The sequence below is a fragment of the Melospiza melodia genome, unplaced genomic scaffold (genome assembly GCF_035770615.1).
Source record: "Melospiza melodia melodia isolate bMelMel2 unplaced genomic scaffold, bMelMel2.pri scaffold_28, whole genome shotgun sequence".
Lineage (NCBI taxonomy): Eukaryota > Metazoa > Chordata > Aves > Passeriformes > Passerellidae > Melospiza > Melospiza melodia.
The window spans coordinates 6,878,441-6,892,735 of record NW_026948600.1 but is presented as its reverse complement, the minus strand read 5'-3'; the positions used below and the strand labels follow the sequence as shown (position 1 = coordinate 6,892,735).

General features: G+C 53.0%; 1 protein-coding gene across 1 annotated transcript in view; it reads left to right on the top strand.

Annotated features, from left to right (window-relative positions):
* The window catches only part of LOC134433877 (zinc finger protein OZF-like), a gene marked incomplete at its 3' end in the record, with an annotated part of 163,448 nt that extends 151,396 nt beyond the window's left edge, over window positions 1–12,052 (top strand). Inside the window, exon 4 of the mRNA XM_063182578.1 lies at window positions 11,503–12,052. Coding sequence (XP_063038648.1) covers window positions 11,503–12,052 — 550 coding nt within the window. The remainder of the gene's footprint in view (window positions 1–11,502) is intronic.
* Window positions 12,053–14,295: the final 2,243 nt, after the last annotated feature.

Here is a 14,295-nt window from a genome sequence, read left to right as displayed (position 1 = left end):
TCTCCTCTCCTCTCCTCTCCTCCCCTCTCCTCCCCTCTCCTCCCCTCCCCTCCCCTCCCCTCCCCTCCCCTCCCCTCCCCTCCCCTCCCCTCCCCTCCCCTCCCCTCCCCTCCCCTCCCCTCCCCTCCCCTCCCCTCCCCTCCCCTCCCCTCCCCTCTCCCAGAGCCCCTCAGAACACCGTCCGGCGCCTAAAACTCCTGCCGTGCGCTGCGTCCTAAAGAGCCCGGTTAGAGCTCCCCAAGATCCCCGCAAGTGCTCCCGAACCGTTTGCGTTCCCCCGAGGACCTCAAGTCGTGGCTCGGACGCAGAAGTTTCCCCGAAGAGCCTTCCTACGCCTGCAAACGCCGCGTTCGAGCCACTTTCGGGACTACGGCTCCCATCATGCTCCGCGGCGCATGTCCAGTGCTGTTGGAGCCGGGACTTCATCTCCCGTCATGCACAGTGCCTTCACTGAGAGCCATTGCAGCTGCGCCTTGAACTCCCGTGATGCTCGGCGGCCATGATAAACTGCAATACACCCGCGCCTTCAACTCCCATCACGCCCCGCGCCCCACAGAGCCCCGCCAGAGCCCCCCAAGGGCCCGCCCGGACCCTGAAGGGCCCCAGATTCACCTCCCTGACCTCCAAGGGCGTCCCTGGACCCCTAAGTGCTGCCCCGGACCCCGAACTGTCCCTCGGAATCCTGAGTGCCCCTCCAAGTGCCGACCCGGCTCCCCCAAGTGTCCTCCAGACCCTCAAGTTCTCTCTGAATTCCCTCCCCAGACACAAAACTGCCCCAAATGTGCCCCAGAAAGTTCTGCACAGACCCCAAATGGCCCTTTTTACTGTGTCTGTGAAAATGATAAAAAAAATCACAGAAGGATTTTAAATGGTACTAATTAGCATAAAGAAGAAGAAATCAATAGCCACAGTGCTCAATGAATTAATGAAGGGAATTATGTTACTCTAGAACCAATGACCAATAATTTTTTTGCTTGCTAAAAAGGTATGGACTTTAAAATATAAATATTACAATTTGGTAATACAAATAAAGAATAATACTATTATAAATAGGAAAAATAATTTAAATTTTATGAATTCAGTAAATTTTCTTTTTAAGGGGAAAGGCATAATTATTTTTATGTGTTGGGATGTCAGTCTGTAAGAGATGGTCCAAAGATCCCTCATCTGCCTCACAGCTGCCGTCAAGGACGGAGATTGAAGCCCTCCCCAAGGACTGAGACTGAGACCCTTCAAATTCTAACCCAGGGGTGCTGGCCTGACTGGAGCGGGATGTCTGCCATGGGAAGCGGGATGTTTCCCATAGGAACCAGTCCTGAAACCACGGGCCCCGCTCACTGCTGGCACCGGTTTGTGCTGTTCAGAACTGGACTGTCTGTACCTGCTCCCAATGGATTTATGCTCCACTGTTCCCTCCATGTGCCGTCCTCCTCCCCTCTTGGCGGTGGATTATAAAAGAGCCCTGAGTTAACCAAAGACTTTGAGACTCTCTCCGATGTGACCAGACGGATCTATTGGCCCGACCACGAGGATTTCATCTCTCTGTTGGCAGCTATTCCCCCCTTCCTTTTCTCTGTCTCTCTATCCTTCATCTCCTTTCTAATCCTTGTGTTGCATCTGCTGTGGGCACTCCATAAAAGGTGCATTTGTTTTGGTTAATACTGAAAGTCCCCTGCTGTGTGTCTTTGCACCCTGAGATCAGTGAAACGAACCATCGTAACCCCTCTTGTACCAGGGGATGGTGGCACGGCCTGATGGGGTTGCTGCCCACAGCATGTGAACGTGATCTTCTTGGTGGCAACTGCACTGCTTCATCTGCTCTTGCTTTCTGGTCTCCCTATCCCAGAATTACCTTTGCCACCTGCGTTTCTTATATTGTGGTTCTCTGTAGTTCCTTCAATAGTCAGCCCTTCCTAAGTTCACTCTTGGAATAGGGGATTATCACCTCCCCATCATATCGAGTGCATTTGAATGCACTTGAATGCATTTGGCTGCATTCCAAATATGGTCCCTGTTTTTGATTTACTGGGGAATCCCTGTTTGTATTTTCTACCTCTGTCGAGGCTGGTATTGAAGGTACTTGAGATGATATTTCGTGTTCAGATTCAGGTGGTTTTTGTTTCTAATCAGGGACACAGCCTCACAACCATGAGTGCTGCAGCTTTTCATCTAAGGCACAAAATGGCTCCCTGTCTCTTGTTACAAGGCCTGGATGGTGCCAAGGAGACCATGGTGATACTGGGGATCCAAGGAGACCGTGGTGACACCATGGACACTCATGGAACCATGGGCATTGTGACACAGCAGGGCTTCATGGAACCAAGGAGTCAATTGTGACACTGAAGAACTTCAGGGAACCAAGAGTCTCTTGTGACACAGGGGGTACTCATGAAACCCTGGACACCATTTTGAAACTTCAAGGCCTGATGGAACCAAAGGGTCATTCTGGCACTTCTGAGCCTTGAAAGCAAAGAGACCACAGTGACACAGTGGGGCTCTGTGGAATGAAGGGGCCACGGTGACAGTGTGGAGTGTCACTGAACCAACTGTCCACGGTGACACTGCAGGGCCTGATGGAATCATGGGCACCATTGTGACACTACAGGGCATCATGGAAGCAAGGGACCATTGTCACACTCTGGGGCCTCTTGGGATCCAAGGGCTGTTGTGATACCATGGAAATTATGGCAACTGTGGCACCATGAAACCAAGGAGACCGTTGTGACCCTAGAGGACCCCATGGAACTAAGGATTCATGGAACAGTGCAGGACACATGGAACCGAGGGGCCATTGTGAAGCTGTAGGACCAAAAGAGCCCATTGTGACACTGTGTCCCCCAAGGATCCAAAGGTCCATTTTGACATTGCAGGCCCTCATGGAATCCTGGAGACCACTGGGAAACTTTGGGCCCTTGTTGAATTAAGTGGCCCTGCAGGGCCTGGTGGAACCAAAGAGACTCCATAGAGCCAAGGGTCCATTGAGACCCTGTGGTACCAAGGTGTCGTGGACTGACCCAGGCCAAATGCCAGGCATCCATGTGGGCTGCTCACTCACTCCCCTCTGCAGCTGGACAAAGAAAATTTAATAAAGGGTTCGTGGGTTGAGATAAGGACTGGGCGAGATCACTCATCAAATACTGTCCTGGGAAAACAGGCTTAGCTTAAAGATATGAAAATCATTTATTACTAACAAGGTCAGAGCAGCAAAAGGGGAAATAAAATAAGCCCCTCACCTCCCTCCTTCCAGCTCTGCCTCCCACCTCAGCAGTGCAGGGAGACAGGGAATGGGGGTTATGGTCAGTTCATCACCCATGGCCTCTGCCCCTGCTCAGGGAAAGGAGTGGTTCCCCTGCTGCACCGTGGGTCCCTCCCAAGGGAGACAGTTGTGCAGGAGCTTCTCACGTGTGAGTCCATTTCAGGGGCAACAGCCCTCTGCAAACTGCTGCAGTGTGAGTCCATGCCAGGGACAACAGTCCTTCCCAAACTGCTGCAGCATGGGTCACTCTTCCAGGGGATGCATTCCTCCAGGGACAGGCTGCTCCAGCCTGGGAGCAGGGCCCCTCTCTCCATGGCTCTCCTGCAGGGTGCCTGGGTCTCCAGTGCCTGGAGCACCTCCTGCCCCTCCTTCTGCACTGACCTTGATGTCTGCAGAGTTGTTCTTCTCCATGGAGACCCCATGCCAGGGGTGGTTGCCATGGACACCAGCTCAGGCCTGCAGCCACAGCCCGTTGCCATGGCAACCATTGGCAGCCCCATCCCCAGGCTCACGGGATCCCAGAACCACAGAATTGGCTGAGCTGGGAGGGACCCATCAGGATCTTCCAGTCCAACTGCTGGCCCTGCACAGGACACCCCAACAATGCCTGCCTGGGCCTGGCAGCGCTGTCCAAACACTGCTGCAGCTCCGAGAGCCCTGGAGCTGGGACCCTTCCCTGGGGAGCCTGGGCAGGGCCCCAGCAGCCTCTGAGCAAAAACCTTTTCCTGACATCCAACCTGAGCCTGCCCCGACTCAGCTGCAGCCGTTCCCTCCACTCCTGTCCCTGGGCACCAGAGGGAAGAGGTTCCCACAGCCCCAGCCAGGGACCCGCTCCCAAGGCTGTTGCCATGGCCACCAGGGCTGGGACCAGCTGGGATGCTCGGTGTCAACGGGCCGGGGTTCAGGAATGGGATTCCGCAATTTCCTGCCCCCACTAAAACCGCCCTGCCTTCGCTGCCCTCCCGTCTCCCATGGAAAGCAAAAAAGGCAAAGATTCTGGGCTGGCATAAGAACAATTTAGTGGAAACACCAACGAGATAAGGAACAAACAGGAACAAAAACAATATTGATAACAGAAGGGATAAATAAAACTGTTTACAGGGAAAACTAAACATAACTCACTGGGTATTCCTGGCCACAATTTCCCAAGCCTGGAAATTTCACCCTTCTCCTCAGGGAGAGAGAGAGTCCCTTTCCTGCCCCTGGCAATGGCCTGAGGTGGGAGTAAATGTAATGACAGGGCCATAGCCAGACCCTCATGTTCTTCCATCCCACATCACACATTGGCAGGGGCAAGAAAAGGTACAGGTGTCTTCCCAGCATGGATCACAGGGAACATGGATCACCAGGGCTCTTCCCAATGTGGGTTCTCCCATGGGGGATAAAGCTGGAGCTGGGCATGAAAGTCTTCCTGCAGTTGGGGCATGGGCAGGGTTTCTTTTACTGGTGACTCCGTTCGTGTCTGGTCAAGTGAGAGCTGCTGGAGAAGCTCTTCCCACATTGGGGACACTCACAGGGCCTCTTCCCAGTGTGGATGCGCCGGTGGGTGATGAGGGTGGAGTTGTGCTTGAAGCCCTTCCCGCAGTCAGGGCAGCGGAAGGGTTTCTCATCTGTGTGAATCCATTGGTGCTGGAGGAGATGAGAACTGGTGTGAAACTTCTTCTGACACTCAGGGCACTTGTAGGGCTTCTCCCCATGTGGTCATTTGGTGGATGATCAGTTGAGGCCTCCTACTAAAGGTCATCCCACATTCCCCACACTTTTATGGTCTTTCCCCAGTGTGGATCCTCTGGTGGCAGCTCAAGAGAGACTTCTACCTGAAGCTCTTCCCACATTCCCCACATTCATAGGGCTGTTCCCTGGTGTGGGTCTTCTGGTGGGAGATCAGGTTAGAGTTCTGCCTGAAGCTTTTCCCACATTCCCCACATTCATAGGGCTGTTCCCTGGTGTGGGTCTTCTGGTGGGAGATCAGGTTAGAGTTCTGGCTAAAGCTCATCCCACATTCCTTACTCACGTTAGGCCTCTCCCCAGTGTGAATCTGCTGGCGCTAGAGGAGACTGGACTTGGTCTGAAACTTTTTCTGACACTGGGGACACTCGTAGGGCCTCTCCCCAATGTGGATGCGTTGGTGGGTGATGAGGGCGGAGCTGCAGCTGAAGCCCTTCACACACTCCCCACACTTGTAGGGCCATTCCCCAGTGTGGGTCATCTGGTGGCTGATCAGGGTGCTGCTGTGCCTGAAGCTCTTCCCACACTCTGAGCACTTGTGGGGCTTCTCCCGATCATGAAGCTGCTCATGGACCACCAGCTCTGAGCTCTGGCTGAAGCTCTGTCCACCTTCCTGGCTCAGGGTGGGTCTTTCCTCCTCAGAGCACACTGGGCTGGGTTTGCAGCCCCTACTCCTGTGGAATCTCTGACGCATTTCCTCCCAGTTGCAATTCTGCACCGTGGCCCTGCTCAAAACGGCCTCTTCCACAAGGTTCTGCCGTGGGGATGTGTCCTTCTTGGTCTCCATCCTCAGCTCCTTCTCTGGGGGAGGAAGGACAAGGAGAGGATGGGATTTGCCTCCGTGCCAGAGGGAAGGGGAAGGAGATCCCCTCAGTGCATCCCTGGAAGGACGGCATTGGCACCAGGGTTGTCCTGCGCCAGGGGCCGTGCTGGGCTGGGAGATGGAGCAGGAGAGAGGGGGAAAGGGGCACTCACTTCCTCCTCACCTGCCTGGGTGTCCTGGGGCATCTTCCTCTTCCTTGCAGTCTCTCCCTCCATCTGGCTAAGTTTTAGGAATGGGAAATTCTGTTTTGGGAGGAAAACAAGAAATGAGCACACTAAATTTTGTACCAGATTGAAGGCAAACCAGGGGGAGAGTCTAAGTCAGAATTCCAATTCAAAAACAAAATTAGGATCAAGGCAATGATACAGAAACACTGCCTTAAACTGACAGAGTCAGAATATAACCTGACACCCTGTTGGTCAGGGTGGTGGCTGCAGTCCCATTAAACGGTGGCTGCAGTCCTGTTGGAGTGATGAACATGATTCTGTCCAAGAAGTGATGCTGTAGAAGGGTCTGGTCTTCCTCTGAAGGTCCAGTGGTGGTTCTGGAGCTCTTGTCCTCTGGGAACCCAGTAGGCAAGCTGCTGCAAGCCTCAGCTTATATCCAGGTAGGAATTCTTGGATCCTCCCCCTGGGTGGAGCATCCCACAATGGGATGATGGAATTTTATCAGTCCTGCAGTGACACTCAATGGCCCATTCACAGAAGATATCTCCCCTGGAGGGCGTTATCAGGTGTGAGTCATGGAAGAGATAAAGAACACTGCCCCACCTGCTTATAGCAGTTGATGAACATGGGGATTGAAAACATGCATTTGGTTACATCTTACATTGCAACCTGAAACAGCGGGGTAATCCTGCTCAGGGAGTGAACACCACCCATCTTACCCAAACTGGCTCAGGTGTAAAACCCCCACCCCAGGAAGGCCACAAACACATGGGACAATGTCACACACTTGCCCTGCCCCAGGTGAGGTCTCTGTCCCTGTCACTCTCTTTCAAAGGCTGGAGGCTTTGCCAAATATTTGAATAATTTTTCTCTTTGTCCCTGTCACCTTTGTGACAGCTACACAGAGCTTCCCCTTCCTTTTCATAATCCGTATTGGGCCTAATTTCAACGTTTCTTTCATCAGAATATGCCAGCAGCTGAGCTGGAGCTGTGCAGGACCAATGGAATTTGGATTTGCCACAAAATAGCTTCTATTGTAATTTTATAAAATTTTGGGATTTGTTTGCATTTCCATCACAAGTGACTTGTGGGAAAAGCAAATTCAAGGCATTTTATCTAGGATTAATTTTGATTTCTGACAAGAAACAACATTACTTTGTCCAGTGCCCAGGGTTGATCGAGGAGCCTCTGTGCCTCTCACTCTGGGGTGTGCTTCGGGAGGTTTTACCCTGTCCCAGACCATTCCCTAGGGGTTTTGTCCCAGTCCCTATCACCCCAGGCCATTCCCCAGGGGGTCTCCATCATTCTCACCCCAGGAAATGCCTGGGGGGTCTCCCTCCCTCTCACCCATGTGCCAGGGGGTGCTCGGGGCAGTCTCTGTCCCTCTCAGCCCAGGGGATGCTCAGGGGTCTCTGTCCCCTCACCCTGGGGGATGCTCGGGGGGTCTCCATCCCTCTGGCCTCAGGCAATGCCTGTGCAGGGCTGGGGACCAGGGGCTCTGTGTCCCTCTCTCCGCTGAGGGTGCTCGGGGCTGGGGGGACTCTCTGACCTTCTCACACCTGGGCAGGCCGGGGGGGGTCTCTGTCCCTCTCAGCCCTGCTGTGACCCCACCCAAACATCATTGGGGTCAGAGGGACAGAGAGACGCCCAAAGCCCCAGAAGGGCTGAACTTGTGGATGGAAAAAGCCCAGCTGCCCTTTTCTTCTGGTGCCTCCTCCTCTCCTCAGCTGAGGATGTCAAACTCCCCAGGAGCAGGAAAATTCCCATTCCCTGTTTCCTTGTAGCTGCAGCCTGGAACATCCACTCAGAGTGAAGAATTTTCTGATAGCTCTGCTGAATGACAATGGCAAGAGGTTTGTGAGAATGGGAAGAAATTGTGTTTTGATAGTAAATGAATTGTGCAAAATTATTTTGTTCTGACATATTTCTTTTCAGTCAGTTCTGGTTTGTTTTCAGAGTGCCACCTTCTCAGCTGATTGTGTTTGTGCCTTCCTTTCTCTCCTACCTTTCTTTGCCTGCTCTGTTTCTCTCTCAGCATCTCCCTTGACCCAGGGCAGCTCCCACCAAAGACCCTGCCCTGATTTAATTCCCAATCCAGGACCGACAACAACCATGGGTGAAGATATGAAGGCTGGCAGTGAAACATCACTGTAGGATCTTGCTCCACTTGGCTTTTGGCTCCTTCTTGAGAGCTTTTCCTTCCAGGGCAGGAACATCTTTTCCTGGCAGGGAACTGGAATTCCAGCCCCTGGGAGTGTGTGCCATGGATCCCAGAGGGGCATTCCCGAGCCTTCCAGGACACAGGGAATGGGGATTTTCCTGCTTCTGGTGAGTTTGACATCCTTGCCAAAAGGAGAGGAGGAGGCACCAGAAGAAAAGGGCAGCTGGGCTTCATCTTTCCACTTGAATTAGGTGGGGGGGAAATCTCTCCTCCTGTCTGTAGCTGCTCCCACAGGGATGTGACAGCTGATATCAGAGCCCCAAGGGTCAAAGTCAGGGCTGCCCTCAGGGAATGCTCACCTCATATTGAGGTGGGAGAGTGGGAGCACCTGGATCTTGGAGCACCCAGCTGCCCCCCCTGTGTGGAGGTGCCTGAGGAGGGCTGGGACAATGCCAGGGACATCCCGCAGTGACATCCCCCCTGTCCCACGCTGGGTGAGCTCAGTCCCAAACCTGACCCTGATCCTGGTCTCAATCTCACTCCATGTTTAGACACACTCACAGTTCTGTATTTATTCTCATCCCAGTGCCAAACTTGTTTAGCCCCTGACTCAATCACAACCCCAGCCCTAAAGCCAATCCCATGTCTAGCCTTAACCCCAATCCCAGCTCTAATCCAAATCTCAGCCTCAACTCCAAGCCAAGCCCCAATTCCAGCCCCTTCCTAAATCCTTAGCCCCAAACCAAATCCCAGGTTCTGCCGTTCTGGGGGTTTGGGGGTGTCTCCGTCCCTCCGACTCCAATGATGTTTGGGTGGGGTCACAGCAGGGCTGAGAGGGACAGAGATCCCCCCGGCCTCCCCAGGTGTGAGAAGGTCGGAGAGCCCCCCCAGCCCCGAGCACCCTCAGCGGAGAGAGGGACACAGAGCCCCTGGTCCCCAGCCCTGCACAGGCATTGCCTGAGGCCAGAGGGATGGAGACCCCCCGAGCATCCCCCAGGGTGAGGGGACAGAGACCTTTGAGCATCCCCTGGGCTGAGAGGGACAGAGACTGCCCCGAGCACCCCCTGGCACAGGGTGAGAGGGAGGGAGACCCCCCAGGCATTTCCTGGGGTGAGAATGATGGAGACCCCCTGGGGAATGGACTGGGGTGACAGGGACAAGGACACTCCCAGGGCATGGGCTAGGGTGACAGGGACAGGGACAATCGTAACAAATTCCTCCTGAGCGTCCCCCAGGGCAAGAGGCACAGAGACCCCTTGAGCATCCCCATGGCACTGGACAAAATAAACTAGGCATAAATCAAACTTAATCCTACATAAAATACTTTGATGAATATTTGATTTTCCCGAGAGTCACATGTGATGGAAATGCAAACAAATCCCAAACAGGAATAAACTGACAATAGAAGAAATTCTCTGGCAATTCCAGGTTTCATTGGTTCCTGCACAGCTCCAGCTCAGCTGCTGGCAGGTTCCAATAAAAGAAAAGTGGAAATTAGGCCCAATACAGATTAATAAAAGGAAGGGGAAACTCTGTGTAGTTGTCACGAAGGTGACAGGGATGAAGAGAATAATGATTCTCACATTTGGCAAAGAACCCAAGCCTGTGAATTCCAGAGTTATTTGGGAATTAGCTACTTGAATTGCGCTTTTTGTTGGACTTTAAGGAGCCTTGTGTTCCTCACCATGGGGTGAATGAACCTTGTCAGTCTCGCTGGTAACATTTGCTCCCTTTTCTCCAGTGATTTTAACAAACTTTTCAAGGAAGGACAACAAAATATTTTCTTTTTCACTGGCCACCTCTAACAGCCATTTTCCTCATCAGTTCTCCCATAAGGTGCTCAGAGGAAGCTGTGTCCAAGTTTCCAAGAGTTCCTCCAGAGAGAACCATAACCTCCTCAGAGGAGGGAACCATGCTCTTGTCAAAGGCACTTGGGGTCAGACAACAGTGCTCTGAACCCACTATGGCAAACTAATGTCACAATCTGCTTAAGAAAATTGTTGGAGAGATTCCTCTGCCCCAATTAAGATACTAACAAGACCAAATCCAAGGTGGATTTTATTGAACAGTAAATGTGAGGTAGAGAGAGAGTTAGAAAGAAAGAGAAAAGGGGGGAGAGTAAGGGAGTTACAGGGACAGAGGCCTCACCTGGAGCAGGGCCAACTGTGACATTGTCCCCTGTGTGTGTGGCCTTCCCGGGGTGGGGGTTTTACACCTGAGCCAGTTTGGGTAAGGGGGGTGGTGTTCACTCCCTGAGCAGGGATTACCCCACTGTTTCAGGTTGCAATGCAAGATGTAACCAAATGCATGTTTTCAATCCCCATGTTCATCAACTGCTATAAGCAGGTGGGGCAGTGTTCTTTATCTCTTCCATGACTCACCCCTGATAATGCCCTCCAGGGGAGATATCATCTGTGAATGGGCCATTGAGTGTCACTGCAGGACTGATAAAATTCCATCATCCCATTGTGGGATGCTCCGCCCAGGGGGAGGATCCAAGAATTCCTACCTGGATATAAGCTGAGGCTGGCAACACCAGCAGCACCTTGCCTACTGGATTCCCAGAGGACAAGAGCTCCAGAACCACCAGTGGACCTTCAGAGGAAGACCAGATTCTTCTACAGCATCACTTCTTGGACAGAATCACGTTCATCACTCCAACACGACTGCAGCCACCACCCTGACCAACAGGGTGTCAGGTTATATCCCGACTCTGTCAGTTTAAGGCAGTGTTTCTGTATCATTGCCTTGATCCTAGTTTTGTTTTTGAACTGGAATTCTGACTTAGACTCTCCCCCTGGTTTGCCTTCAATTCGCTACAAAATTTAGTGTGCTCATTTCTTGTTTTCCTCCCAAAACAGAATTTCCCATTCCTAAAACTTAGCCAGATGGAGGGAGAGACTGCAAGGAAGAGGAAGATGCCCCAGGACACCCAGGCAGGTGAGGAGGAAGTGAGTGCCCCTTTCCCCCTCTCTCCTGCTCCATCTCCCAGCCCAGCACGGCCCCTGGCTGCAGGACAACCCTGGTGCCAATGCCGTCCTTCCAGGGATGTGCTGTGGGGATCTCCTTCCATTTCCCTCTGGCATGGGGGCAAATCCCATCCTCTCCTTGTCCTTCCTCCCCCAGAGAAGGAGCTGAGGATGGAGACCAGGGAGGACAAATCCCCACGGCAGAACCTGGAGGAGGAGGCCGTTTTGAGCAGCTCCATGGCCCAGGAATTCAATGAGGAGGATAATCCCCGGAGATTCCACAGGAAGAGGGGCTCAAAACCCAGCCCAGGGTGCGCTGAGCAGGAAAGACCCACCCTGAGCCAGGAAGGTGGACAAAGCTTCAGCCAGAGCACAGAGCTGGTGGTTCGTGAACAGCTTCATGATGGGGAGAATCCCCACAAGTGCTCAGAGTGTGGGAAGAGCTTCAAGCAGAGCAGCACCCTGATCAGCCACCAGATGATCCACACCAGGGAATGGGCCTACGAGTGTGGGGAATGTGGGAAGGGCTTCAGTTACAGGTCCACCCTTGTGACCCACCAACGCATCCACACCGGGGAGAGGCCCTACGAGTGTCCCCAGTGCCAGAAGAGCTTTCGGAACAGCTCCGATCTCCTCAGGCACCAGCTCATTCACACTGGGGAGAGGCCTTTCTGCTGCCCTGAGTGTGGGAAGGGCTTCAAGCGCAAGTCCCATCTCATCATCCACCAGCGCATCCACACTGGGGAGAGGCCCTACGAGTGCCCCACGTGTGGGAAGAGGTTTCAGACCAGCTCAAATCTCCGTCTCCATGAGCAGATTCACACAGAGGGGAGGCCCTTCTGCTGCCCTGACTGTGGGAAGGGATTCAAGCATAAGATCACCCTCATCAGGCACCAGCGCATCCACACAGGGAAGAGGCCCTTCGAGTGTCCCCAGTGTGGGAAGAGTTTCACCCAGAGCTCTGACTTGACCAGTCACCAATGGAAGCACTGGTAAGGGACGTTCTGTCAGTGCCCCAACAGCAGAAGAGCTTCATGCCCAGCTCCAGCTTCATCCCTCATTGGAGGACCCATATTGGAAAGAACCCTGGTGATCCATGTTCCCTGTGATCCATGCTAGGAAGACACCTGTCCCTTTTCCTGCCCCTGCCAATGACATGATGTGGGATGAAAGAACATGAGGGTCTGGCTATGGCCCTGTCATTACATTCACTCCTACCTCAGGTCATTGCCAGGGGCAGGAAAGAGACTCTTTCTCACCCCAGGGAGAAGGGTGTGCTTTGCAGACAGGAGGAAATACATTGCCGTGAAGAGCCAATTGTTGATGTTTTAGTTTTCTCTGCAAATAGTTTTATAGTTTTACTTATTGCTTCTGTTATCAATATTGTTTTTGTTCCTGTTTGTTCCTTATCTCATTGCTGTTCCCAATAAATGGTTCTTATCCCAGCTTAGGATCTTTGCCTTTTGTGCTTTCCATGGGAAGTGGAAGGGCAGCGAGGGCAGCGCGGTTTAAGAAGAGCAAGAAATTGCGGAATCCCATTCCTGAACCCCGGCCCATTGAAACCGAGCATCCCAGCTGGTCCCAGTCCTGGTGGCCATGGCAACAGCCTTGGGAGCGGGTCCCTGGCTGGGGCTGTGGGAACCTCTTCCCTCTGGTGCCCAGGGACAGGAGTGGAGGGAACGGCTGCAGCTGAGTCGGGGCAGGATCCGGTTGGATGTCAGGAAAAGGTTTTTGCTCAGAGGCTGCTGGGGCCCTGCCCAGGCTCCCCAGGGAAGGGTCCCAGCTCCAGGGCTCTCTGAGCTCCAGCAGTGTTTGGGCAGCGCTGCCAGGCCCAGGCTGGCATTGTTGGGGTGTCCTGTGCAGGGCCAGCAGTTGGACTGGAGGATACTGATGGCTCCCTCCCAGCTCAGCCAATTCTGTGGTTCTGGGATCCCATGAGCCTGGGGATGGGGCTGCCAATGGTTGCCATGGCAACGGGCTGTGGCTGCAGGCCTGAGCTGGTGTCCATGGCAACCACCCCTGGCATGGGGTCTCCATGGAGCTGCTGAGAGACTGAGCATAGCAACAGGGGCCTGGTGATTGTTGCCATGGAAACTGACTATAGCAACAGGGGGCTGGTGGTTGTTGCCATGGAAACTGACCATAACAACAGGGGGTTGGGGAGGGTTGCCATAGAAACTGTCCAGAGCAACAGGGGGCTGGGGAGGGTTGTCATGGAAACTGTCCAGGGGGCTGGGGAGGTTTGTCATGGAAACTGTCCAGAGCAATGGGTTCTGGTGATGGGTGCCTGTTAAGAACTGAGTTGCCACAGGCACTCAGAAGGGTTCCATGGGAGGTTCCCTGATTTTTTAAGACTTTCTAAGATATTGACATTCTTGTAGCGAACTTTCTCACACACTTGCTGTAAACAACTCATTGTTTTGCATTCCTTTATGGAGGAGGAGAAAGTTGATGGATTCTTAGTTTGTCCAGTGTCATTGGAGAGGTGGCACTCACCCTCCAATCCACTGTCACTCTTGGGAAACTATAAATGTTGGAGTCAGAAAATAAACTTCCTTTTTTTTTCACCATGAGAACAGCAGTGTGCGCTTGTGTTCTTTTGTGTCCTATAGCAACACATGGGGACATTCCAAGAGTCTCCAGCCTTTTCCAGAGCTGGAATGTCACACACAGAGACAGGGGCTCCATGGAGACCTCCCAGAGCTTTCTGGGGATGGTAAAGAGCCCTGTGCTCAGAGGCAGTCACAGCCATTCCATGGTGACATCCCAGGCGACCTTGTGCTGCAAAGGCACCGATCTGTCACAGGCACTCACGGGGGCTCCACGGTGACATCCCAGGAGTCCCCAGGCTGCCAAAGGGCCAGGATGTCCCAGACACTCACAGGGGTTCCTGTCATGGGCACAGTGGGAGCTTCAGGCAAAAGCTTTGTTTCTTCCTTGGAGAAATTCCTGCTGAGTCATGGGGTGGAGAAATGGCACACAGCAGCCACCATAGAACCCACAAAACCCTCCAGAACCCCATGACTTCTAAAATTCCATCTCAGAGAGGAGACTGGGAGTGGCTGGATCCAATCCCAGCCCCAGACATTGACAAAGGTGCAAAAGATTGGACAGGGGGAATTGAACTTGTCCCACAGGATTAATGATGGTATACCAGACAGATTTCTAGAAATTCTGATCATGCTTAGACA